The 24,397-nt window shown below is 40.3% G+C and overlaps 1 protein-coding gene across 2 annotated transcripts in view; it reads left to right on the top strand.

Annotated features, from left to right (window-relative positions):
- RPA1 (replication protein A1) overlaps positions 1-22,855 on the top strand; it is a 42,561-nt gene extending 19,706 nt beyond the window's left edge. The window contains exons 6-17 of one of the 2 annotated variants that reach the window (XM_090291104.1): positions 3,465-3,557; positions 5,772-5,904; positions 6,981-7,083; positions 8,468-8,536; positions 8,677-8,869; positions 9,019-9,158; positions 9,503-9,651; positions 13,340-13,472; positions 15,355-15,531; positions 18,210-18,317; positions 20,323-20,409; positions 21,947-22,855. In XM_090291104.1, the coding sequence (XP_090147230.1) occupies positions 3,465-3,557; positions 5,772-5,904; positions 6,981-7,083; positions 8,468-8,536; positions 8,677-8,869; positions 9,019-9,158; positions 9,503-9,651; positions 13,340-13,472; positions 15,355-15,531; positions 18,210-18,317; positions 20,323-20,409; positions 21,947-22,051 (1,490 nt within the window). In that variant the 3' untranslated portion in view covers positions 22,052-22,855. The remainder of the gene's footprint in view (positions 1-3,464; positions 3,558-5,771; positions 5,905-6,980; positions 7,084-8,467; positions 8,537-8,676; positions 8,870-9,018; positions 9,159-9,502; positions 9,652-13,339; positions 13,473-15,354; positions 15,532-18,209; positions 18,318-20,322; positions 20,410-21,946) is intronic. The other variant, XM_090291105.1, reaches the window with a different exon arrangement.
- The last annotated feature ends 1,542 nt before the right edge of the window (positions 22,856-24,397 follow it).

Raw genomic sequence — 24,397 nt, 5'->3', positions numbered from 1 at the left:
TAGGAGTAAGATTTCTCTAAATAATTTTATAGTTTGGACTTGAAACATATAACTCCATTACCTATTCAACAATTAATGTTTATTTAAAAAGCTCTATCATTAATTATATTTCAGTTCTTAAAAATTATTACCAGTTTTAGTGAACAAATATGTACAAAAAAGACAGGATACTATGTACAGTATCTGCCTCTTCTTTATTTTGCTTTATTATTATTTTTAATCCTCACCCAGGGACACCCTTACTGATTTAGAGAGAGAGGAAGGGAGGGAGGGTTTGGGAGAGAAATGTCGATAAATCATCAATCAGGTCACCTCTCCCACGCGCCCCAACCAGGAACTGAACCCACTACCTAGGCATGTACCCTGACTGGTGGCTCATTTACCATTATAGTGTTATTAAAATGATAGGTGTGAGTGGAAGTAACTTGAGGAACTAGAGTCTGCTCTTAAACATCCCATTTTCCTCCTTGGTCAGAGCCAGTGGTATGAAGCTGGCATAGAGCATCTAAGAACTATGACCTTGATCCTTCTTACCGTAATGGTTTGATTTGCAGGTGGCACAAAACAGAAGATTATCAGAAGTTGAGTCTATGCATTTCTGCTTTGGGGTATACTTTTAAATTTTAGAAAGATTTTTATTTTGCTGTAGACTGATTTCTTTCATGTCTTGTTGTCAGTGGCTGTGTTGTAATGCATAAAATTGAAGGGCAGTTGTTGCTATTAGAATGCACCAGGATGCTTGCCACCCATTCACTTCGAGACTGTCCCTTGTGTCCTGTGCCAGATTTGCAAATGCAGACCAAAGCAGGAGCTGGGGATTGCTCTGATAAATGAATTAGTAATTTTCCCAGCTACAAGATGTTAGAGTTATTAGTTATGTTCTATATAATTAGAGTTTTGGCTGCCAGAATTGGTTGCTTACGATTAAAAATTATTCACATGGTGAAGCAGATGGATCTAGTTAGACAAACCTGGGTTCAAGGTGACGTTTTGCCTCTTCCTAGCTGTGTGATTTGGGCAAGTTACTTGACCTCTGTAACTCAGTTTTGTCATCTGTTAAATGGGTATAATAATACTATCTATATCACAGGATTGAAGATTAAATAGAATAATGCACTTAATCTTGTACCTGGTGCATAATAAGCACTCAAAAAATGGTAGCTATTATAATGTCTACTTCATTGAATCTAAGAATCCAATAATTATATAAGACTGTACCGTTATATTATGTACTACTAAAAAGGAAATTATAACATATTAATATAATATGCTTACTGATTTGAGAGAGAGGGAAAGAAACATCAGTGTGAGAGGAGCATTGATTGGTTGCTCGCCTCCGGTATGCGCCCTGACCAGGGACTGAATCTGCAACCTAGGCATGTGCGCTGACTGGGAATCGAACCCGCAGCCTTTTGGTTTATGGGACAATGTCCCACCCATCTGAGTCACACTGGCCAGGGCAACACATTAATTTTAATTCATACATTAAAATGTCAAAAATGTTCATCTTAGAATAGTAAGTAGCTAAGTCATATTTTTAAAAATTGTGGTAAAATATACATAACAAAATGTATACCTTAACCAATTTTTAAGTGTACAGTTTAGTGGCATTTAAGTACACCACATTGTTAGGCAGCCGTCACCACTTCAGAACTCTTTCCTTATCTCACACTGAAACTCTGCCCCTGAAACACTTAACTCCCCACTTCCCACTCCCCCTAGCTCCAGGTAACTGTGGTTCTACTTTCTGTCTCTGAATTTGGCTACTCTTAAGTACCTCATAGAGGTTCGTTACATTTTGATAGATGTTAAAGGTAAGAGATCAGCGTGAGCCTATGACCATGTCCTGTTTAACAACATACCTGAAGAAGCACGCGTTTAATGAGACGAGGACTGGAGAGTTTGTAAATATTTGCGGCAGTGGGAGGAGAGGGAGAAACTAGGGTGGAGCAGAGCAAGGGGTTGTGTATTTTCATGGTACCATTTTAAAATGTTTAATTATTCCTTTGAATATATTTCATGAAGCAGGGAAAAAAAATACATTTTTCCCCAACCATCAGCCCCTAATAGTGTTTACTGAACAACTCGTGTTTTCCTTACTGATTTTTTTTTTTAAAGGTTCAAAATATTCCTTCACAAGTCACATTACAAAAGAAAAGCAGTGCTCTCATTCAATTTGTGACACTTTGTAATTAAAACATGGGGGAGGGGGCTCAAAGTAAGCACAAAACTTCATTGTCAAGAATCTGTGTTCTTTTTTCCTATGTAAATAAGGCCTTGATTTGCCTCTCCATAAGAAGAACTAAAGTATAAACAGTTTCGTTTAACCTTTTTAATTTAATGCTAAGTTAATTTTACTCTAATGGCACAGTTAACTTTCACTTAGTCGTACCAGTGAAGAGTGATATTGGCAGAAGGCAATGACATCGGTGTGTCATGTGCCTATTTGAGTGAGGGCCTTGGAAGCCCAGCAGAAGCAACCGGTCACTGGAGAAGGCAGAGATGGCAGGAGGGGGCTGTCTCAGCAGTGCCCTCCATTTGTGTTCTTAGGCCCTTGGGGACGTTTTTTTTGAGCGACAAGCATTCTTGGTCAGCAGCCCACATTAGGCTGACTTGTACTTTTAGTGCCAATTACAAAGGCAAAAACATCAAAATCCGTAAATCTTTTTTTTTTCTTCTTCAGTCAGGTGCATTTTGCCATTTTAACATTTTCAACGTAATAAACATTTGTAGAAAGGATGAGGGGTAAATAAATACCTTCATGGCAGGGCGTTCCTTAACTTTCTGCTTGAGAAAGTTCGTTTCCCCTCAGTTCCTTTTAATCTTCGTTTCCTTGACACACCTAGTTTTGTACTCCATTCTCCTCGCTTCCTGCTGTGACAGTTCATAGGCACTTCCCGCACCTGAGGTTCTCTCAACTCTTTATTTCCCACCAACTGTCAGCTGCAAAATCAGGTGGCTTTGTTTGGGAGGGAAAGGGTAGAATCCTTTCTGAATGTCTTTTTTCCTTTGAAACAGGAGCACTTCAGAGACAATTGAACTGCTTTTAGGTTTTTCTTACCACCCAGCTTTTTCTTCTAATAGTTCCTGCCGTGAACACACGGTTCTGTTGATGACAACGTTTTGTTGCTATGGAAATAGAGATTCAGCCCAGTGACTTGACTTCAGGTTCATGCAAGAGAAATGGGCAAGGCTTTAGGAGAGAACCACATTAAAACTGAAAGCTATTAATTATAAGCAGGTGAAAGGTAAATGGAGCCCAGCTTTTATGTCATGAAAACGAAAGTGAACCCCCTAGCAAATTCACTGCATGCGGTTGACTGCCCCAGCATGAATTCTGACCCATGAGAGTCTTTGATAAAATCTTAAATTGATATTTTCTTTGAGTATTTCTTCTACTTAAGTTTCAGCCTTTTTAACTCAAATGATTTGCACCAAAATGATCTTTCTCTTTTGATCCTCAGTACATGGGCAGCAGCAGATAGTTCCTCCTGCCGTCTCTGCAGCTAGTCCACCAACCAGCAAGCCCCAGCAACAGAATGGGAGCTCAGGAATGGGTAAGACTGCCATATGAGCATGTGGCTGATTATATGTGTCAGGCTTTTGAATAATGTTTTGAAATTTAATCTGGGACTAAAGGGGGTGTTTAGAATGCCATTCATGACAGTTGCTTCTTGCAAAGAGTAAGTTCAATTCTTACTGCAAAGTATGTGATTGAAAAAATGATTAAATAATTAAAGGTGGTCTTTTAAAGATACTTAATATGCCATTTTTTATCATAATGATATACTGTTCTCTGTTAGTACTTTTTCTGGTAGTTTTCCACATCTTAGGTTTTTTATACCCTCTTGACTTTGTGAATTTACATAGCTTTTAAATTCTAGCCTTTTAACTATCTAGGATCTGCTTATTAAATTTGGCTTGTTTCTCCAAGTTTCTCGTTTTGGACTCTTGAGTATTTATCTTAGCTTGAAGACAGTGTCATTTATATTGGTCATAGATTTGCTGCTCCGTTTTATGGATGAGAAATCATTTCTTCTTTTAACTTTCTCTGCAGCAGGTCCTGAGGCTGTAATGGAATCATTTTGTTTCCTTCTGGCCTTTACTTTAGCAACCACCACTGAAAATTATGTTGTGGAATTTGGCTGGATTTACCGTTAGAGGCCCCTTGTTCTGTCCCAGCTTCACATGCACCACCCCCACTCCCCTTCGCTACTGTTTTCTATCTTTCAATGCTGAGATCCTAAAAATGGGGAAGTTACGACGTCAGTAATGTTTCTATGAAACTTTCAAGACATGACTTCTTCCCCATTGGTCTTGGATGTTTTTATCTACCTTGCAAAGCTATCTACTTACTTTCTCTCTCTGTAAGTGGGTCTATTCGTACACAACTCAAATTATCCACTGTTGAAGGGAGGCGGTGGACTAGATTACCTAAAATGGTAAAAAATCAAAAAGTTACTTCCTTATACTGAAATACAAATAGTAGCGTATTATTCTTATCTCCTCTTTCACACTTATTTTCTCAGTTATCTATCTTTGGCTTATATTAATATTTAATTGCAAAAATCTGTTAATGTTTCCTAAAACCACATCAGCTGAGTGGTAAAAGAAAAAAGACTGGATGTGTATTGAAGGGCAGCTACCTGGCATGAAAACTAAATGTGTGTGTATGTTTTACATAATTGTATATTATATATTAGGTATGTATACACACACGTTCTACATAGCACATGTGCTTCTTTGCATAATCTTCAAGTAATTCTTTATATAGCTGTCTCTCAACTCTGCAGTTAGAATAGACAATTTTAAAATCTGGGACAGTCTACATGTATTTTTTACTAAAGTGCTACAGATACCTAGAATAGTATGGTACCTGCTTTGGGAACTCAATAAATAAATGCTGAATAATGGTAGATTTATACTTCTAGACAACTTCCATTGTGAAGAGATGTTTTGTGATAGAAGATATCAAATAATTGGACTAAATTATATTTTCTGAATTTGGAGGTTGATGCTTTACAGATACAGTGTACAAAGGAATTCATGTGCATTTGGGCTTTAATTACCTATTCTTTTCAAGTGGAGGCAGCTGCCTAGGCTTGTATTAAGGAGGCAAAAGGGATCGTGGTGGCCAGCCACCTACTCGTCTTGAACCAACAACAGATTCTTTGCCCTTTGCTCCCGGCTAAACCCAGTGCCATGGGCTTCATTCTGTGCTTTTCAGTCCTGTAGATCAGTTGAGGATTGGGAGTTTTCTGGGGGTATTTTGAGATGATATACAATATTTATGTCAGGCATCCTTCACCTTGGATGGTTCATCCACTATGACACTTACTTCCTAGACTTTCCTTTTGCTCTTCTTATGCATCTAGTAGTGACTTGGATCAGTTTTACCAGTCAAGAAGGTTGATTTTCTTTTTCTGACCTGTTATCTTGCCCACTGATACAAGAGAAAAGTTTAAAGAAGGTTGGGTCTCTGAAAGAGCATTACCATCATTGTCTTGACCTCAAGACTGAAGTCAACAAATATACAGTAAATATCTGTGTGCACAGCCTTCTTTTTAGACTTTTTTTTTTTTTTAGCCTCCTGTTTCTGTTTCTTTAGCCTCCTGTTTCAGTCTCTGTTTGATTTCCATATCTATTGATTTCTAAAAAGGAGGAACTAACTTCTCTTCTCATTTTGTTACGATTTCACCATTGACACCTCAGTAATTGAGAGTCAGTTTAGAGAGAGTAATGATCGTCCTTTCTTGTGTTTGTTTTTAAAGGTTCCACTGTATCTAAGGCTTATGGTGCTTCAAAGATATTTGGAAAAGCTGGAGGTACCAGTCTCATGAACAGTTCTGGGGGATCACAGGCCAAAGTGGTGCCCATTGCTAGCCTCACCCCTTACCAATCCAAGTGAGTTACTCTGTAGAGTAAGTTCAGAATGTGCTTCAAAATAGTATAAGAGTATTAGGGGTTCTTGTCTTATTTATGTGTGAACTCTTACCACATATAAAATAGGTTTCCTCTTTTTTGTTTTTTCCCCTTTAACTTCCTTATCAGACGAGAATGCCCAAAAGAGCAATCTGCCATAGACTACTGAGCTTAATTCATTTTGAAATTTAAAATGTTTAATGCTGAAAGAATTAGTTGATAGTCTAATGAGTAAAACTAAATATTTGTTCTAATTTGGAAGGCGTTTATCTTCTCATCGTATAAATCGGTGACTTTTAGTCAAAAGATGTTATTCTTGATATAGTTGGCTTAAAACAATCTGTACTATTTGTATTAACTTCATTAATATACCTCAAAGAGATCATTTTTATATGAATTTTTCCATTAAAAATTAATTTAGCAGTTGTATTCTTCAATTATTTGCAGTGTAGGAAAAATATGTTCCCCTATGAAATTATACATATAGTAACTAAGGTACCCAATGCCTATGTTTAGGGTGGGAGCCAGAACTGGGTGTCAGATCGTGTGCTTCCTAGCTTAGTGGCTTCTGAATTGCTCCTGCTGCAGTGTGTTTACTTTGGGGCTTACCAACACAATGTTCCAGAACCTTGTACTTCTGTTCACTGTATGTTAGAAATGAGACAGAAGTTTGACACCAGCTATATCAGTTCCCATAATGAAAATAGTGGCAAAATATAATTGCTGGTATTACTGCATGTCTAGCTTCAAACCTTTCATTAAGGGGATATTGTTGCCTTGGTGATGCTTTTTGGAGAAGAGGGAGAGTTTATAAATTTACTTATTTGACAGGAGAATGAGTTAGTGTTAAATCACCTGGTATGTTTTACTATTTGCTTATTCTATAAACTGTCAAACCTTTATGTCATCTTTGGGTTTAATTAGGTGGATTAAAATAGAGCTTGCATTGGAAAATGGAGTATGCAAGAGATAACAAAGGCTGTAGGAAGATGTTAGGGAACTTCTCAGATCTTTCCCAAGTAAGACTTGAATACTAATATAATCTATTTGGCTTTTAGGTGGACTATTTGTGCTCGTGTTACCAACAAAAGTCAGATCCGTACCTGGAGCAATTCCCGAGGGGAAGGGAAGCTTTTCTCTATAGAACTAGTTGATGAAAGCGTGAGTATTTGTCAAGTGGGGAAATAGACGCAGCCTACTCTGAGAAGCAGAAGGCTCATCTCTGTGTGGACCTATGAGGTGGAAAAGAATAGCAGGCCGACAAGAACTGTGATGGTTGTTGTTTTCCTCTTTTGTGGTTTTGGTGCTATCTGGGGCAAAGGGTTAAAGGTTATAAACAAAATTCTTGATCTTAAACAAAAGTATTTGTAACAATGGGAATTAGTTTTCTAAATGTATAAGTCGCCGTATGGGTAGGAGAAACCAGAGACGCTCTGCCTGACTTGCTGGAGGGCTTAGCTGAAGTGGGAGGGGGTGTCATGTGTGCTTCTGAGCAAAGCCGTGGTTTGAGACACAGCGCACGGCGCGCAGCAGCCACCTCGCTAAGTGGGGGGTCTTATGGGAGATGGATCCCGACTGCAGACTCTACATGTTTTACTCAGAACCAGACTGTGATGAGGAGACCAAAAGTCCAAGCGGTGGGATCTCCACAGTCTTGTTAGCCATTTCTCTTCTGTCCATTAGTTTCGTTTATAATTCCTAATACTGCATGTATTTGAAGCATCCTTTCAAACTGCACCTTATTTCCTGTTTGTCTAAATCTCTAAGGACAGAAAAAACTAGGTGGTTTTTGTTTTTTGTTCTCCGAAGATGGGGTGATACCCCGGATGTACAGGGGTGAGGCAAAAGGAGGTTCACGGTTGTTTGTATGGGGAATAATAGTTATTAATAAATAAGAATATAAGATCAACTCCATGTTCCGTAGACTCACAACTGTAAACCTACTTTTGCCGATCCCTGTACTGATGTAATGCCTAAATCAATACCAGAAACTAAATTCTCACCAAGTTATTGTCCTGTTCTGTCAGGTGGCAAAAATTTCACTCATGTATTTCAGTTTTTTTTCATCTGTAGCATTTTGACTGACAAAAAGTAAAAGTGAAAATCACATCATCACAAGCAACTTGAAAACGTGACTTGCTGTTAACATTTTTGGCAATGACTCCTGAATATGAACTAATGTCTTGTTTAGTGCAGATGCGAGGGAAGCTGGTGAATCATCATGCTTCAGCTTACTTCCCCGTGGGCTTTGGTCGTGTCACTCACCATTCAGGGTGGTTTTATTTTTGTTGTCAGTATATTAAACTCACTGTTGGGTTTGTTGGGGTTTTTTAATTATCATTATTATTATTTTTAGGTTTCTGACAAGGTTAATAAAGCATGGTAACAGGATCAGCTAACTAAACTTAATTTGTTTTATGAGGTTAATAACTTGAATATCTGACTATAAAAACGTGTTTATTTAAAGATGTCATCGGACACTATAAAGTGTCCTGTTTTTCATGGGCACAGCACCACAATTCTGACCTCTTGCATGCATCCACAGGGTGAAATCAGAGCTACTGCTTTCAATGAGCAAGCGGACAAGTTCTTTCCCCTCATTGACGTGAACAAGGTATGGTAGTGTTGAGTCTAGAACTGAAACAGTTAAGGATGAGGGAACTCTTGTCCATTGGAGAACTCTGTGGTAGTAAAGGATTTTTCTGTCCAGTTTGATGGACTATCCCGTGTTCCGTGGCTTGGACTCTTTTGCAGGTCTATTATTTCTCTAAAGGCACTCTGAAGATTGCTAATAAACAATTCACAGCTGTTAAAAACGACTATGAGATGACCTTCAATAATGAGACTTCTGTCATGCCCTGTGAAGATGGTCGTAATTTACCTACAGTTCAGTTTGACTTCACAAAGATTGATGACCTAGAGAGCAAACCTAAGGACGCGCTTGTAGGTAAGTCTGTGTCTGAGAGCAAAGGCAGCAGTGGTGATCAGTTTTGTTTGCAACGCACAGGGCAGGTGTAAGACTTGCCGTTTAGCCTTTGGTCATGATATAATGGGAGCCTTGACCCCTCCAGCTAAAACATTGTGCCTGTGTTTTAGACATCATGGGGGTCTGCAAGAGCTATGAAGATGCCACTAAAATCACGGTGAAGTCTAACAACAGAGAAGTTTCTAAGAGAAATATCTATTTGATGGATATGTCAGGGAAAGTGGTGTCTGCTACTCTGTGGGGAGAAGATGTAAGTACTCGTGTTCAGCAGTCAGAGCATGTGCAGCAAGGTGGTGACTTGTCCTGCAGACTTCCTGATGAAGGACTGGGCTGTCTAGGGATTATTTGAAATCCTTCATTTGATTGACGTGTGATTGGTATGAATTAAGTTTTACATAGTGAAATGTTGTTTCTTCTACATCAGTTTTGATGTATCTCTGAGCAGATTCTTGTGTGTGAGGTTATCTTGTATAGATTCCACGTATCATTTATTCACTCTGATACTGACTATTCTTGTTTTCTTTAAAAATGTTCTGTCTGTTCTTCCTACCAGTGACACATGTTTATTTTTTGGGGGGATTTTTGTTGATGCAGGCTGACAAATTTGATGGTTCTAGACAACCCGTGATGGCTATCAAAGGAGCCAGAGTTTCTGATTTTGGTGGACGGAGCCTCTCTGTACTGTCTTCAAGCACAGTCATTGTGAATCCTGACATCCCAGAGGCCTATAAACTTCGTGGATGGTAGGTGTTATGGGGCTAAGCAAGGGGACTGTTTGAGCCTGGGCTTTGAGAAGAGCTGGTGCTTTGGGTTCTTATAATCAGTGTGTGAGCTGTCTGCCAATCAGAGGGCTTTGTTACTGAATGGAGCAGTTACCATATTTCTTGGTGGCATTATGCCTTCTGAGAGGATGGTTTTAAAGCCCTTAAACTGACAAACCTGTAATCCCATGACAAACCTGGGGAGTCAGAGGAGGAGGCAATTAGAATGGAAATGCTGCATGCCGACCTCAATCCTGCCAAAGCAGGCTGAGGCCGGGCTTTAGCAACTGTGTGCTGAAGGCGTCTCTCTTCCCGAGGTTTAAAGCCGTGGCCTGCTGTGCTGGGGAGGGGGTGGGGAGCTCTCTCTGTTCTGTCCAGTCTTTGGGGCTGATTGCATCTTCTAGTGCGTATTCACTGGACTCTGGTAAAGTGCCACGAGAACAATAGGCTTTTGTTGGCATTTTATTGTTATTCCCAAAGCACTCAGGCGATGAGGGGAGCCTATTAAAATCTCCTCGCTGTATCTAGCTTTTTAGGGTGTTAAAACTCTGCCTCAGAAGAGCACTTCAAACTGAAACATGGTATGCAGGAATTGGTGTGGTCAGGGAGAACACTAGCTTGAGCTTAAATAATTTGTATGGCTGTAGTCACAGGGGGAAGTGTGTCAGTTTCCAGTTATGTTTTAGGACTTAAGGGACTGACAAATTAGCTCACATTACATCCTCCCACACTTTTGTTTTGAGTCTAATGTGAAACAGTAGCACTAGTATTTGAATAGTTTCATGAAACATCTACTGGAGTGTTTGTGTCACTTAAGCCAGCCCATGAGTATGGTCCACGTGTATCTATATTTAACTATTCTGGTAGCTGGTGTTGTGTTAGAAGACGAGGGGCCTGTTAGTAGTCTGACCAGAAATAACCACAGCTTTGCGTCCTTATTGCTTTCTTTTCTTTCAGGCTCTGGAGCTTGACCCCAGGTTAATTGCATGTCCACATTAAGGTCTTTATATTTTACTTGTCAATAACCATCATTCCGGTCAACATAAAAAGACATGGCTGTCTCCAAAATAAAATAACTGGGTGTTGATCAAAGAGGTTCAGTGCACACAACCCACTAGGCAAGGATCAGAGATGTTTAGATCTTGGTTTTAACAATGTGGAATTTTTATTATAAGAAGAGCTGTCTCTCTCCTTGCTCTGTTGACTCCTGATGAGCTGCCTTTGGTGGCAAATGTCTCCTCGGAGTTTTTGAAATCATAAACTTGTGTAGCTAGTCATGGCGAAACAGATTTATGGACCTTGCTGTGCCTCTGTGACGGATTTAGCCGCTTACCTGACAGAATGAGAAGGCAATTGTCTGCAGCTCAGGGCGGCATTCATTCCTTTAGATGGGCTCTTTTTAAGCAGCCTGTTCTGTATGTGGCTAGCTTTTCGTTATCCTCCTTTTGGATGACATCGGCATGTTTTTAATCTCAGCCTCACTCTTCCCTGCCACAAATATAGGTAACCCCGTGTAACACAGTTGTTAGGTTCCTAACAAATGCCGTGTTATGCGAATCCGTGTTATACGAAACAAAGAACTAGTACAAAAAGGGGGGTTAGGTTCCAAAAATTACAAAAATATACTATTATATTTTTGTAATTAAGAGAAATATCTTTATTAAAGCAATTTGCATCAAAAATATTACATATTAATATGAATTAGGTAATGTTTTCTTCATCATCACTACTAAGCTCCATTAACCAAATGCGTTTTCTTTTTGACAAGATAGCCTGATCCTCTAAACTTTCTTCAGCCTTACCTTGATTTCTGTGCTCTACTTTTTGCAAAAAGTCTGTTATTTTAGATGGCTTGCTTTTAGCTGAGAGATCTTTATAAATTTCATTGTACGGTGCTAAGCACTTTTGAAGTTCTCTCTTACACTTCGTGCTCCTTTCAGTGCAAGGGTCTTCATTTAAGAAATATGACTAACTGTTCGGCTAAGTCTAGGCCTTTACGCTTTTTAGAGTAAACTGTTTAACTTCTTCGTTTCCATCAGTGCTATCGTCCCCTAAGTTACGTTGGCACATTCCAGATGTCATTGCCACCAAGATGGCTTCATCAGTCTCTTCTTCCAGCAAGTCTTGGATGTCTTCTATAGTCATATCATCAAAACCTTCCCCTCCTAAAGACTTGGCAAGTTCTATTGCATCCATCCTGTTTTCTGCTGGCTTGATTAGATTTTCACTTTGAATTGACTCTGGTCATATATTTTTCCAACAAGCATTTAATGTTGGTTTTATTTCTTTGATGGATGAGTTTATTAGATTAATGCAGTCCAGAATTGTAATGCGCTCAGTATTGTACAGGGATTTCCCTGATTTCGTGTTATACCAGGGTTTCCCCGATTCTCTAACTGTGTTATGGAAGTACCGTGTTATACGGGGGATACCTGTATGTTTCTGAGCCACTTTCTGCCTGGTCCCCATTCTTTAATATTGGCTGATAGGTGATTAAGAAGTATAATCTATTTTAATAATAAATACAAGTCAATTTTAACTTTAATATTACATAATTAAAAATTTCAGTAAGAAGGTAAACCTACAAGAAAACAGATAATGCCTTCTAATAAATTACTTTGGGTTATGTAATCCTTTGGACTCTATATCAGGCCTAAAAGGTCTTTCACCATGGGAACCCTTTTTAAAATTTTTTTTGCTACCATTACAATATGTTAACTGCCATTTTCTATACTCATACATTCCAGTGATGATAAAAATGCAGCTGCTTAGGTAGGATGACAACCATGTCCAGCTTGAAGCAGCTAGAGGAACTTGAGACCTTCGCCCATTGTCCTTTATAAGATTATAAAGGGTCTTAAGTCTGAGAGGGAGGGATTGTTATTTTTTATTGTTTAAAAAATTAATTTTTTTTTTAAAAGAATAATATAGCAAAGGGTGAAGCCGGAGAGCTTGTACGTACGACCCATGGGCATGGACTGGGGGTGGGGGGTGGAATTGCTGGGAGAGGGGTGATGCTGGACGGAGGGGAGCAAGGGGGGAAAGATTGGAACTATTATAACACTATAATCAATAAAATAAATAAGCATAGTAGAAGGGAGTGGAGTAGACAGGAAGATGTTGAAAAGAACTATATGCGCAACCAATGGGCATGGACTAAGGGGTGGTACAACTGGAGGGAGGGGGTCACTGAGTGGAGGGGAACAAAGGGAAAAGAAATTGAGACAACTGTAACAGCATAATCAATAAAACATATTTTTTTTAAAAATGCAGCTGCTGATGGAGGATGAGAATCAGTAGCCCAAAGAACTATACCAGAGCTTTCTACATTATTGCTTTTTTGTTGCTGACTGTCCAGGCTACTGTTTCTTTGCCTTTGACCCTTTGGGCCAGTGTTGATATGCAAGACTAATTTAAGAAAAGGTTTTGTGGTACTTTGGCACTGTCTTTCCTGACCACTGGGGGGCATCAAAGCAATTGAGATTAAAAAGAGGTCATCCAGTTTCTTCAGTAGACAAAAGATGCAATAAAGAGGACACTCGTTGCAGCCTGTGTGACTATGACCCGTGAAAGTTAGGTGGGGGGTGGAGAGCCTGTATGTGGCATGAAGAAGTGAGTGGCACATTCAATAAGTATATAAAGTGCCTGTCATTCTTTGTTTCTGTCTCAGGTTTGACTCAGAAGGGCAAGCCTTAAATGGGGTTTCCATCTCAGATCTAAAGAGTGGAGGAGCAGGAGGAAGCGCCACCAACTGGAAAACTTTGTATGAGGTTAAAGCGGAGAACCTGGGCCAAGGTGACAAGGTACCCTCCATTCCTAACTTTCTTTGCAAAAGCATGTCAAGTGTGCAAAAGGATGTGTTTTCAGGTCTCGATTTCTGCTGCCAGCTGTCAGGCACTAATTTAGAGCTGTGATTCTTACCTGGGGCTCTGACCAGAGCGTGGTGTGGTGGCTGGGTGCAGTCACCATGCTTCCTGCTAGGAGTGTGTCGTCTGCCTCAGGCATATGGAGGCAGAAGAAATGTTAACTCTGACTTAGAGAGTTAATTCTTAGAGGGAGCTTAACAAAGTGGTCATAACCAAGCTCTATATTATAATATAAACTGCCTCTGGGTCCATATTTCTTTTCTGTGATTGTTTCTGCAGATTGAAATGCCCACATACCAAGAGGAGAGGTTTTTAGTTTGCATATACAGCTCACACGGCATATCCGTCAGGCCCAGTGTCAGGCAGCAGGCGGTGCGCCTGTATTCGCACCGGCTGTAGGGTATTAACCCCTCCTGGACTGCGCGGTGCCTGTGCCTCTGACAAGAACTGGCCCTGGCGTTTGAATTTAGTTGCAGCTTCCTTTTCCTCTCATTTCTGTCCACAATTTAATATGGAAATTGTTTGTTTATTCTTTATGCTTCCCTCAAGCAGCAATTCCTGCTTGCTTATTTTCTTACTATACAATAAGGTTTTTGCTCCCTATGGTCTCACTTTGCCGTAGTCCTGTACCTGTCATTGTCATCAGCTGCACCTTGCCATGTGGTTACACAGCACCTTGAGAGCGAAGCATGAGGCACACCTGTTTGTCCTGTCAGAGGGATAGCCACTCTTTGGGATCTCTCGTTACCCAGTTTCTCTCTTAAGATCTGAAGGTGGACAGTCTGTAATAAGAAAATCACGCCTAGAGTCCCTCTTTGCACCCAAACTTTCAAGTCATGCTTTGAATCTGGACCTTACCTGGAAATACAGAAAGACTCTTGGCATTCTCCTAGGAGACTGACCTTCTGTTGAGCTCTCTAGATTGAGGACTCATCCAAGCTCTAACCATCCACGTGATTGTTTTGCCTCTTTTGGTCTGAAACGTCGGAAAAGCCCCAGAAGCTGCTGACCTGGCTCTGAATGCAGAGTATACGCAGAGGGAACTGTTCACGCCCAAAAAGGATCACTTCATGGCCTTTCTATGAGAGTTAAAGAACAACAACATAAAGCCCCAGCACGTGACTTAGTCCTGTCTGCATTTACTTATCAGTGTTTTCTCCACTTCCAATGGCCTTGTTCGGTTATTTTTGCTTTCTTCTGAATTTGATGACTTAGACCAGGGCTTGGCAAACCAGCCCACAGGCCAAATCCAGCCTCCTGCCTGTTGTAAATGACATTTTGTTAGAACATAGCCATGTGTTTTTATTGATGCGTCGTCTGTAGATGCTTTGCCTGCAACAGCAGAGTTGAATCGCTCCAACTATGCTAACCCCTAGCCTAGACAAAGACAAAAGGGAAACTAAGCCCTAGAAATCACTGCTGTGGTTTTAATATGGGGGGATGGTTGAACATAGATGCATTAGATTTTACTGCATTACTCTGTATTTCCTAGATATTTTACCTGTGGAGGGTCAGGGGAACAGGAGGAACAAGTTTTTGTCTCTTGAAGTCTTTACCTTTCACATACTGTATTCCAGTGTTAATTAATTTGGTTTAATTCAGAACTATTTTATTGTTAAGGAATTATATGCTTTAGAACTTACATTTCCTTTTCAGGGGTTTTATGGTTAGCACAAGTGATTTCTAAAGCTACAGAATGACTTACTGCCTGTAATCACCTGTGATTAGAATATATAAACACTTACATGTAAGAGCACTGCCTCCAAGTCCAGTCCTGAGTGTAGGCCTGGCGGCTCAGTGTCTCGTGTCACTCCTGCAGGCAGACTATTTCAGCTCTGTGGCGACAGTGGTGTATCTTCGCAAAGAGAACTCTATGTATCAAGCCTGCCCAACTCAGGACTGCAATAAGAAAGTGATTGATCAGCAGAATGGATTATACCGCTGTGAGAAGTGTGACCGTGAATTTCCCAATTTCAAGTACCGCATGATCCTGTCAGTAAGTAGAATGGGTGGTGGTAGGAGTCCCTACAGAGTGCCGGGCACTGTAGAAACAGCAAAACAGGATCGCAAGTACACGCTAAAGAGCTTATGATTGCTCCATAAATACAAAAGTAAGAGCCCTTTCGATTGAAGAGCAGTCTGTCTGTTCCTACTAAAAGCATTTTTTCATACCAGAGAATTACAGTTAGATACCCAGCTGATTTCCGTCTGCTGTGCGTGTGGTACCGTTACGGCATTGGTGGCACTTGCCTGCTAACTGTTATGGAGCTAAATTCATTGGAAATGGCATTTCTGGAGAGCAGTAATTATACTTACAGCTGATGCCTGTGTTTAGTTATTCTTCTTGTGGGTCATCTGTTCCTCTAGCCTTAGCAGAGCTGACTTCAGAGGAATGTGGCTGCATGCTGATGCGCAATTGTGGATTTTTTGCATTGTGAGAATTGCTTCTTTAAAGGTTTTAAAAACCTTTAAAATGAGGGGTGAATATTTTTGAAACAGTTACAATAAATGATAATGAAGTTACCAAAAAAACAGGCACTCTCATTTTTTAGAAGATGATTTGGCAGTAATATATAGGAAGCCTCAAAAATACTTACATTTTCTGACACAAACACCGGAGAGAATTTCTTCTAAAGAAATAATCAGATGTTACATCTCTGTAAAGTTGTCTGTTACCCTGTTATTTATTTTGAAAACTTGGATACAATTTAACTGTCTTTAATATTCTACTGGTTAAATCCTTTATTGAATATCTGTAGAGTGGTATACCATGAAGAAATTAGAATTTGGTGTTTAATAGTTCCCACAGTTAAAATATTAGAAAACCGCTCTGGCTGGTATGCCTCAGTGGACTGAGTGCTGGTCTGTGACCCCAAAGGTCGCCGGTTCAATTCCCAGTCAGGGCACATGCCTGGGTTGCGGGCCAGGTCCCTGGTTGTGGGTGTGCAAGAGGCAACAAACTGGTATTTCTCTTGCCCATCAATGTTTTTCTCCCTCTGTTTATCTCTCCCTTCCCCTATCTCTGAAAATAAATTTAAAAATATTAGAAAACCAATGTTAACAATTTACTGTTCAATAGTTTTCACCGTTAAAGTATTTGAGAACAATGTTAATGGAGACTGTTAGCCCTGGCCGGTGTGGCTCAGCTGAAGTGTTGTCCTATAAAATGAAAGGTCACAGGTTCAATTCCTGGTCAGGGCACATGCCCAGGTTTTGAGTTGAATTCCCCAGTCAGAGCACATTAAAAGGGCAGCTGATCAATTTTTCTCTCTCACATAAATGTTTCTCTCCCTCTCTCTCTCCCTCCTTGCCCCTCTCTCTCAAGTCAATTTTTTAAAAAATGACTATTAAAGGGCATAAATAAATGTTCAGGCTTTATTAATTGAAAAAAGCAGAATTTAAATGGTATGTTTTGTGTAGTCTTGAGGTATGTATATGGACAAAAACTTAACTAGGAGGACAAATACCGGACTGTTGGCAATGGTTGTTTCTGGTTGACTTTTCTTTATATTTTTTTGCATTTTCTTACAGTGAATAATACTCTTATGATAGGAAATTTAAAAAGAAACTTTTTAGATGAAAAGTGAGTCATTCCACCCACCCTTTCTACATGCTAACTGCCCCTTAAAATGTTAATTCAGCAGGAAAGCTATATATGTAAACTTATTTTCTGTAAACTATACAGTTCATTGACCTAAAATGAAGAAAACTGTTTTAGAGGGCTATTTCATCAGCCTTTCTGTTAAACTTCTAAGTGGAATCTCCAGCATACAATTTCACTGACGCTCACCCATATATCTCTTATTGATGTTCTCACCCTGGAAAATGGGTGACCTTTGCCCTAGGAGGGTAGCCTGGGGTGAAGTGTAGGTGTGAACCCCAGTATGTGATATGCCTTTATATTTGTAAGTGTTTTACCTTCTCTTGTTTCCCTGTTTTCCATCATAGCTTTGTATATTAACCCCATATATATGCAAAGTGAATATGTAAAATCATCAGTGATACCTTAAAATAAAACAAAAAACTTTGCTCTTATTTCGACTAAGCCACTCACTTTTCCCTTTTAGCAGCTGGACTCTCTGTGATACGCTTTCTTCCTTGACTCCCCTATTTAATTTTACACCGTGGTCCGACTGGAGACACTTGATCGCTCATTTCTGTTGCTAAAAATTTGGTGGCTGACCAAAGGCCCTTAACTCAGGCTTTTAAATTGTCTGGGATGCTCAGCAGTGACTGAGAGCTGTCCCATGGAGCTCCTCCTCATGACTGAAGAACGTACAATTTAAAATCCAGTGAACCTGTCCTGGCTCGTTGGAGGCTTGTTCAAACCTTTAGTCCAAAGGCCGTCGTGGGGGATGGGGTGGACTGAGTCCATTGTGCCTGGATTCTGCGTCTGAAGTATAGTTTAGTTGAGCTGTATCTTCATTGAGATCTGAATTCACACATCAATAGCATGTTGTATTTCTGCTGTGTTCCAGACTTAGTTTTAAACTTTTTCTTTGATACTTTACACATTCTTTACATTCTTTGGAAAAACTATACTATATGTACATGGTGGCAATGGTTTTTCCCAGGTCATTATATTAATGAATGGAAAAAGTTGATCTCCCATCTCCTGAGAGTATCTTCCTTTAATACTTCTCTGCTGAAATAATATAGAGTTGTGTTTTTTAGGTAAATATTGCTGATTTTCAAGAGAATCAGTGGGTCACTTGCTTCCAGGAGTCAGCAGAGGCCATCCTGGGACAGAGCACTGCTTACCTTGGAGAGTTAAAGGAGAAGGTGAGCCCATCATGCGTTATCACCATCCTGGTTCCTGTGCTGTAATGTGGCTCTTTAATACTTGGGGGTTTGCTGCTTTTGGGGGTTGTATGTAGTTCTCAATCTGATGATTATTTGAGTTTTCATCTGGTTTTTGTCCATCTTGGATTTGCTAACAACGGGGTGATAAAGTAAAAGAGACAGAAGTGCCTGAAAAGCGGCCCTGTTCCCCTGACTCCTGTTAGCACACCTGGAGACACAGGGGGGTGTCTTCTGAAGGAACCCGAAATACACGTGTGCCTTTTCAACATAAACACCTTCCTGAAAAGTTGAGTCAAATCCTGGTTTAAAATTACAGATAAGGTACTTGCTGTTTTAGGTCATCAGATACATTGTTTATGAAGTAACTTTCTTTCATAAATTAACTTGATCCATTTCATTTTTATAAATTTGAATTTTTACATTTTAGGTTTATTAATGCAGGTAACAGATTAGTAATTATGCTAACCTTAGGAAAGATATTCACTCTAAATGTGTAAAGAAGACCAATAAAAACTGTATTTTCTGGGCCACAGAAATTGGCATCTATCTCTTGCTTTTTATCCCCCCATTTTCTCCAAATCAGTTAGAACACTTGTAAAAGCATAAGAAAAAGGGATGTGACATTTGTCTGGGTGTTATTCTTTTCTGTCTTCAGTTCTGTCCCTCTGCCCCCACCCCTTTTTAAAACGTTGTCTGTGAGACCTCTGGAAATAATCTCAACAAGCCCTTTTATAGAAATAACTGGAATTGACTCTTAAGTATGATGGTATCTTTTATCTGTTTTGCCTGGTCCTCTATTTTCATATCGGATTTTAAGGCTTGAGGCCTTTCAGGGATTTTATGAGTGCGTTACATTTGACTGTTGTTACTGCTGGTAGGTGAGGACATAGAGAAACTTCCCTCAGGAGCCATCGTCGCCTTGGAGTGTGCGCTCCATGCTTCCCCTCATCCTGTAAGAACAATGGCAGCTGGTGTAATTTTCTGAAGGTGTAACACATTGCTTTGTTTACATATCTGAAAGCCCAGGGGACATGGTTTGTGTGTGTGAAGTAGCCTTTACACAAAAGAGTTTTATGTAACAAAGCCATTTTTATATTCCATGTGGCTCGCAAAGATAACACTGAGCTGATACGAACTTTTTATATAAAGTTATTGTAAATTTATGTGTATTTCTGTAATATGCTTTCTTTAATCCCACTGTTAACCAGACTTTTTTTTTTTTTTTTTTTTTTTTTTACCAAAGAAACTTAAGTAGTATTTGAGGGGTGAGAGAAAGAGGGAAAGGACTGTGTATTTTAAACCTTCCCTAAGCTTGCTGCCTTTGTCTTCCTCACCTCATCAGATCAATAGTTGTAAATACAGAGGCTGAAATAGTATGTATGACAGCTTGAACCTCCTTCTGAATTTTTTTTTTTTTTTTCATAGTTCTCAATTTATAAGAAAGATGCTGGGCCTCAGATCTCTTTCACCACAAACCTTAAGTTTAGGAATGTGTTCCCTAGAAGTGTTACAATTTTTTCGTTCAGATGTTTTTATTGTGACAGAACATACATAACATAAAACGTATCATCTTAGCCATTTTTTAGTTGTACACTCACATTGTTGTTCAGTGATCATCACCGTCCAGCTCCAGACCTTTTTCATCTCCCCAGGCTGAAACTCTGTCCCCATGAAACACTAACTCCCCTTCCCCACCCCTCAACCCCCCACTTCCCCCACCCCTGTCAACCACCATTCTATTTTCTGTCTCTATGACATAATTTGAAGACTCTAGATAGAGTATTTTAATTTTTAATACAATTTTACTGAAGCAGTTTTATGTAATGGAATGTCACCTATGTAGATTAGTCATTTCTGAGTAATATTAAACCACTGGGGTGATAATTTTCTCAGAAATTTTTCTCAAAGTTTTCTAAAAGTCTAATAGATATTTTCAAGTGGTTCAGTAGTATTCAGGTCTAAAGTTTTATATTTCTTTTTGCAGAATGAGCAAGCATTTGAGGAAATTTTCCAGAATGCCAACTTTCGATCTTTCATATTCAAGATCAGGGTCAAACTCGAGACCTACAATGTAAGTAAGGTCACCGGGCTGCAGAAGGGTTAACAGTGGGAAACCGCGGTGGTCCACCCGCCCTCAACATCCCAATATTGGCTGTTAGTTAATTGCTTGCTGTGTGCCAGACCCCACGCTAAGCACCCTGTGGTATTATTCATTGAATCTTCCCAACACTGAGGTACCACTGTCATCCTTGTTTTCAGATGAGGAAGGACACTTAGAGGCTAAGTGTCTTCTCCAGTGTCGGACATCTAGGGGGGGAAATGCTATACAGTCTTTTCAGTTAAAACCTGGTTTTTTTTGTTCGTGTTCTGACAAAGAGTGATTATGTGTCTAATGGACTTGCACCTTCCACATGGTCTGGGGTCTGAAGTCAGTATATGAAACAAAGACCACATGTAGTTAAAATTACCTTGAAAATTCTTTAAATTGCCCAAGACATCATAGATTTGTGTAGTCATAATAAAACAGCATTTATTGAGCTCTTAACTATCCGCCAGCTACTGTTCTGCACTCTTTACTTTCCATATATCATCTCACTAGATCCTGACAGTAACCCTATATGTAGGAGCTATTGTTGTCTCCATTTTACCAGTGAAGAATGTCACATACAAGAGAAGAATAATTTGCCCCAAGTCATATGCTAACAAGTGGCAGATGTAAGATCCCAACCCAGGCAGTCCCAAGTTCAGAGCTTTGCTCTTTACCATGCTTAGAAATAGGACTGTGTTGAGTAATCACTGAGCACACTCAAGTGTGCGCACCCCAGAGCTAGACTCTGCCACCTCTCTGGGTGTCACCCCGTTCTGCCTCTAAAGGCACTGTCCAATCCTGGTGAACGAATGAGGAGGGATTATTCTGAGAATATCTCTTACTTGTTTCAGAGTTAACTCCTTCTGTTTTATTATTAGACCTTCATCTTCATACCTGGTGATAGATGTATTTGTTTTTGTAAGCGTTAAATGAGACTAGGAGTCAGGTGTCTGTGCTACAATGTCTGAGTGAGGTGGGATCAGGAAGGGATTTGAAGGATCATTCAGCCCCTTCCTGGTTTGGATGGGAAGGTGAAGTGCAGAGAGGTTGCTTCTCGCAGAAATGAGATGGGACCCAATCCAGGGCTTTCTCCTCTGCCACAGGTGCTTTTTCTTTCACACCACACTCGGCTTTCCAAACTACCTGTGTGGCTTTAGGCAAGTCACTGTCTTTTCTGGGCTGCTATTTCCCCCTCTATAAAGAGAATGTATTGAACTTGATAAGCCCTCTAAGGTCCATCGCATTTGGATTCTAGGTTTCTGGGAGTTTGGGAGGATGAGGAATGCATGAAAAGGGCCTGTGTTGAAGGGAGGCTTCTGTCCACTCTCCCAGCCCCAGAAATTCTGGCCTTGGCTCTCTCGTACAGTTTTTTCTTCATTGGGACGACTGAACTCTGAATCCAACACCCGTTTGTTTTCTCCTGCTGGGATCATTGAAACCACTGAAGCAAAGGGGGTTCTCCCACTGCTCCATGCCTCGGCCTTCCCTTCACTCACAGACTGCTTTTCTCTTCTCAAAGGACGAGTCTCGGATTAAGGCCACTGTGATGGACGTGAAGCCTGTGGACTACAGAGAATATGGCAAAAGGATGATCATGAACATCAGGAGAAACGCAGCAATGTGAGAAGAGCAATGCTGATTGGGCAGAAGTTTGAAAATAAAGAGCTGAAATGAAACCGGTTTCTCCTCACCCCCCTGTGCGGCAAATGTCACTTGAGCTACACGGGTCCTAGAGCCTCTTTATGGTGGACTAAGCCATTGCCTCTCACACATGCGTCTTGAAACCCATTGGTAGGCAAAGGAAACTGGGCTCAGGGGACTGTGGTGTGAACTGTCAGTTTTCTTAACATTTCGTTATCTTCAAACAGGAATTATGTCACAAGTAATTGACCCTAACTTTGCAGATGGTAAAAGTTTAAACTAGAGTTTCTGCTTCTCCAGTGGTGACACCTTCAAAACATGGATTCCTTCTGGTGGGCAGAGGGCCAAGAAGCCGTTGTGTGGAACCCGCGTGTTTTAGTGAGCGTGTCTTCCTGGAATTCAAAGGCGTTCTCCGTCTAGAGGTGCCACACGGTTGTTAATGCTCGGAATGGCAGGAGGGTAGAATTATTAATCAAAGGCTCATCTTTTATATCTGAAGAATATCCTTCCTTCAGGGTTTAATAGACCAAGTCAGATGGGTCCGATATTAATCAAAATTGTCTCTTCTGAGCAAGGCTGATAAGCATTGACTTGCTGTCCCCTAGGGACATCCAGGCAACTACAAAGCACTGCTTTAGTTCTCACTTATTTTAATGTTGCATTTCGGTGGGTGGATACACTTCTACCTGTACGTATTTCTTGATTAAAGCTATGTTAAATAGGGGGGATTTTGAAGGGAGTAGCCCTTTGTTTCCTTGCTTTGTTTTAATAAAGAATATATTCTTTGGGAATCCTACTTTCTTTCAATGCAGTGGGTTCTAACTGGAAAGCAATTAATTAGCCTTTGTAATAAATGTTCACTTGAGGGAGATGTTAACTCATTACAAACTCGAACATTAGTCCAAGTCACGGAGATCATCCTTCCTCATGTTTGCAACCCTGAAATGCGTCTTTGAAAGAATGAAAACACTACAGGCAAAAAGCCACTGTGCCCAAGAATGCTGATGATCTGGCACTTTGGGATTTTATTGATGTTTATACAGCAGTCTTAACACCAACCAGACTTTGAAATGTGTACAGACAGTGAGCTGGTAAGAAAACAGTAATTATGCTACTGGGCTTTTCAGACAGCAAGAGCATGCTTGCTTTGTGTGTTCCTAATCATATTAATTATCTATCCGGTGGTGGCAGCCCACCGCTTGGCATCGGCTGCACATCCCTCTCCAAGCGCCCCGGCGGTGGTAGGACTTGGGATTTGGTTTGTGCGAGGGCAGCGTGTGGAGGCCCTTTGTGGAGCCGTAGTGATGACATCCTGTCTTATTTCATCCTTAGCTGCTCCTTGTTTTGAGGACCCAGCAGCTCTAGGCAGGATGGTTCCCATTGCTTAGAACAGGCATAAAGGGTCCCTTTCTCAGGCCCACTAATAATTGTTCAGACACATTCCAGTCTCTGAAGGTGGTCACTGGGCTGCACTTGATTCTCTGGCTGAGGTTTCAATGATTATTGTGAAAGTTCTTTTCTGTCTGACCTTGTTTATAAAGCACTGGTTAGCCACTATTCTGCACTGACATATTGTAGATTGGACGTGGTCATCTAGCTTGCAGTCCAGTAATCGGTCCTATATCTACCACTCCCGGCATCACCCCCCGCCACACACACACTTCTGTCTACTGGCAGTGTTACCATGGCGCATCTCAAGAGTACCAGTCACCACATGTCCTCAGCGACCATGTGATGAAACCAGCGTATCTACATGGATGCGATCAGGTTACTTGGGAGGGCAGCTCCCTCTAGGGAGGGTGTTTAGCAGATTTCCCTACTAAAAAATCACCAGCAGAGGAGCATCAGCAATTGGCTCCACTGTTAGGCTTTTAAGAGATTTAGGTCCCTGAGGATTGCCTGAATAGATTCTGGCCCACTGTAGAATTCTCTGGGATATAGTTTACTCAAAAGGCAGCTCATGTTATTCTATTCCTCATCTTTCACTTAGAGATCGATGCTTATTTTGCATATGCCATGACATCAACGTTAAGCAATTAGGGAAAAAATCTAATCATTTTGCCCTTATTTTAAATGGTCCTTGGATTCCCTCCAGTCTCACTGAAGGAGGCAAGAAAAAAATAAAAGAGTAATAATCTGATTTCTGTCCATATTTTTAGTGTTTTATGCTTTCCATTAAAGCCTTGCTAATCGCTAGCGTGCTATTCTGACTTTTTTGAACTTCAGGGTCAATATTTTCCCATCCCCCTATTCTTTTTCCCCCCGGAGTGGCCTGTCTTCAAAAAGGGTAAATAATATTGATCATGGTATTTAATACACTAATGAAACC

Source organism: Furipterus horrens, unplaced genomic scaffold (genome assembly GCF_987537825.1).
Source record: "Furipterus horrens unplaced genomic scaffold, mFurHor1.1.pri manual_scaffold_11, whole genome shotgun sequence".
NCBI classification, from domain to species: Eukaryota; Metazoa; Chordata; class Mammalia; order Chiroptera; family Furipteridae; genus Furipterus; species Furipterus horrens.
Note: the sequence above shows the minus strand (reverse complement) of the source record. Positions and strands in the feature narration are given on the sequence as shown.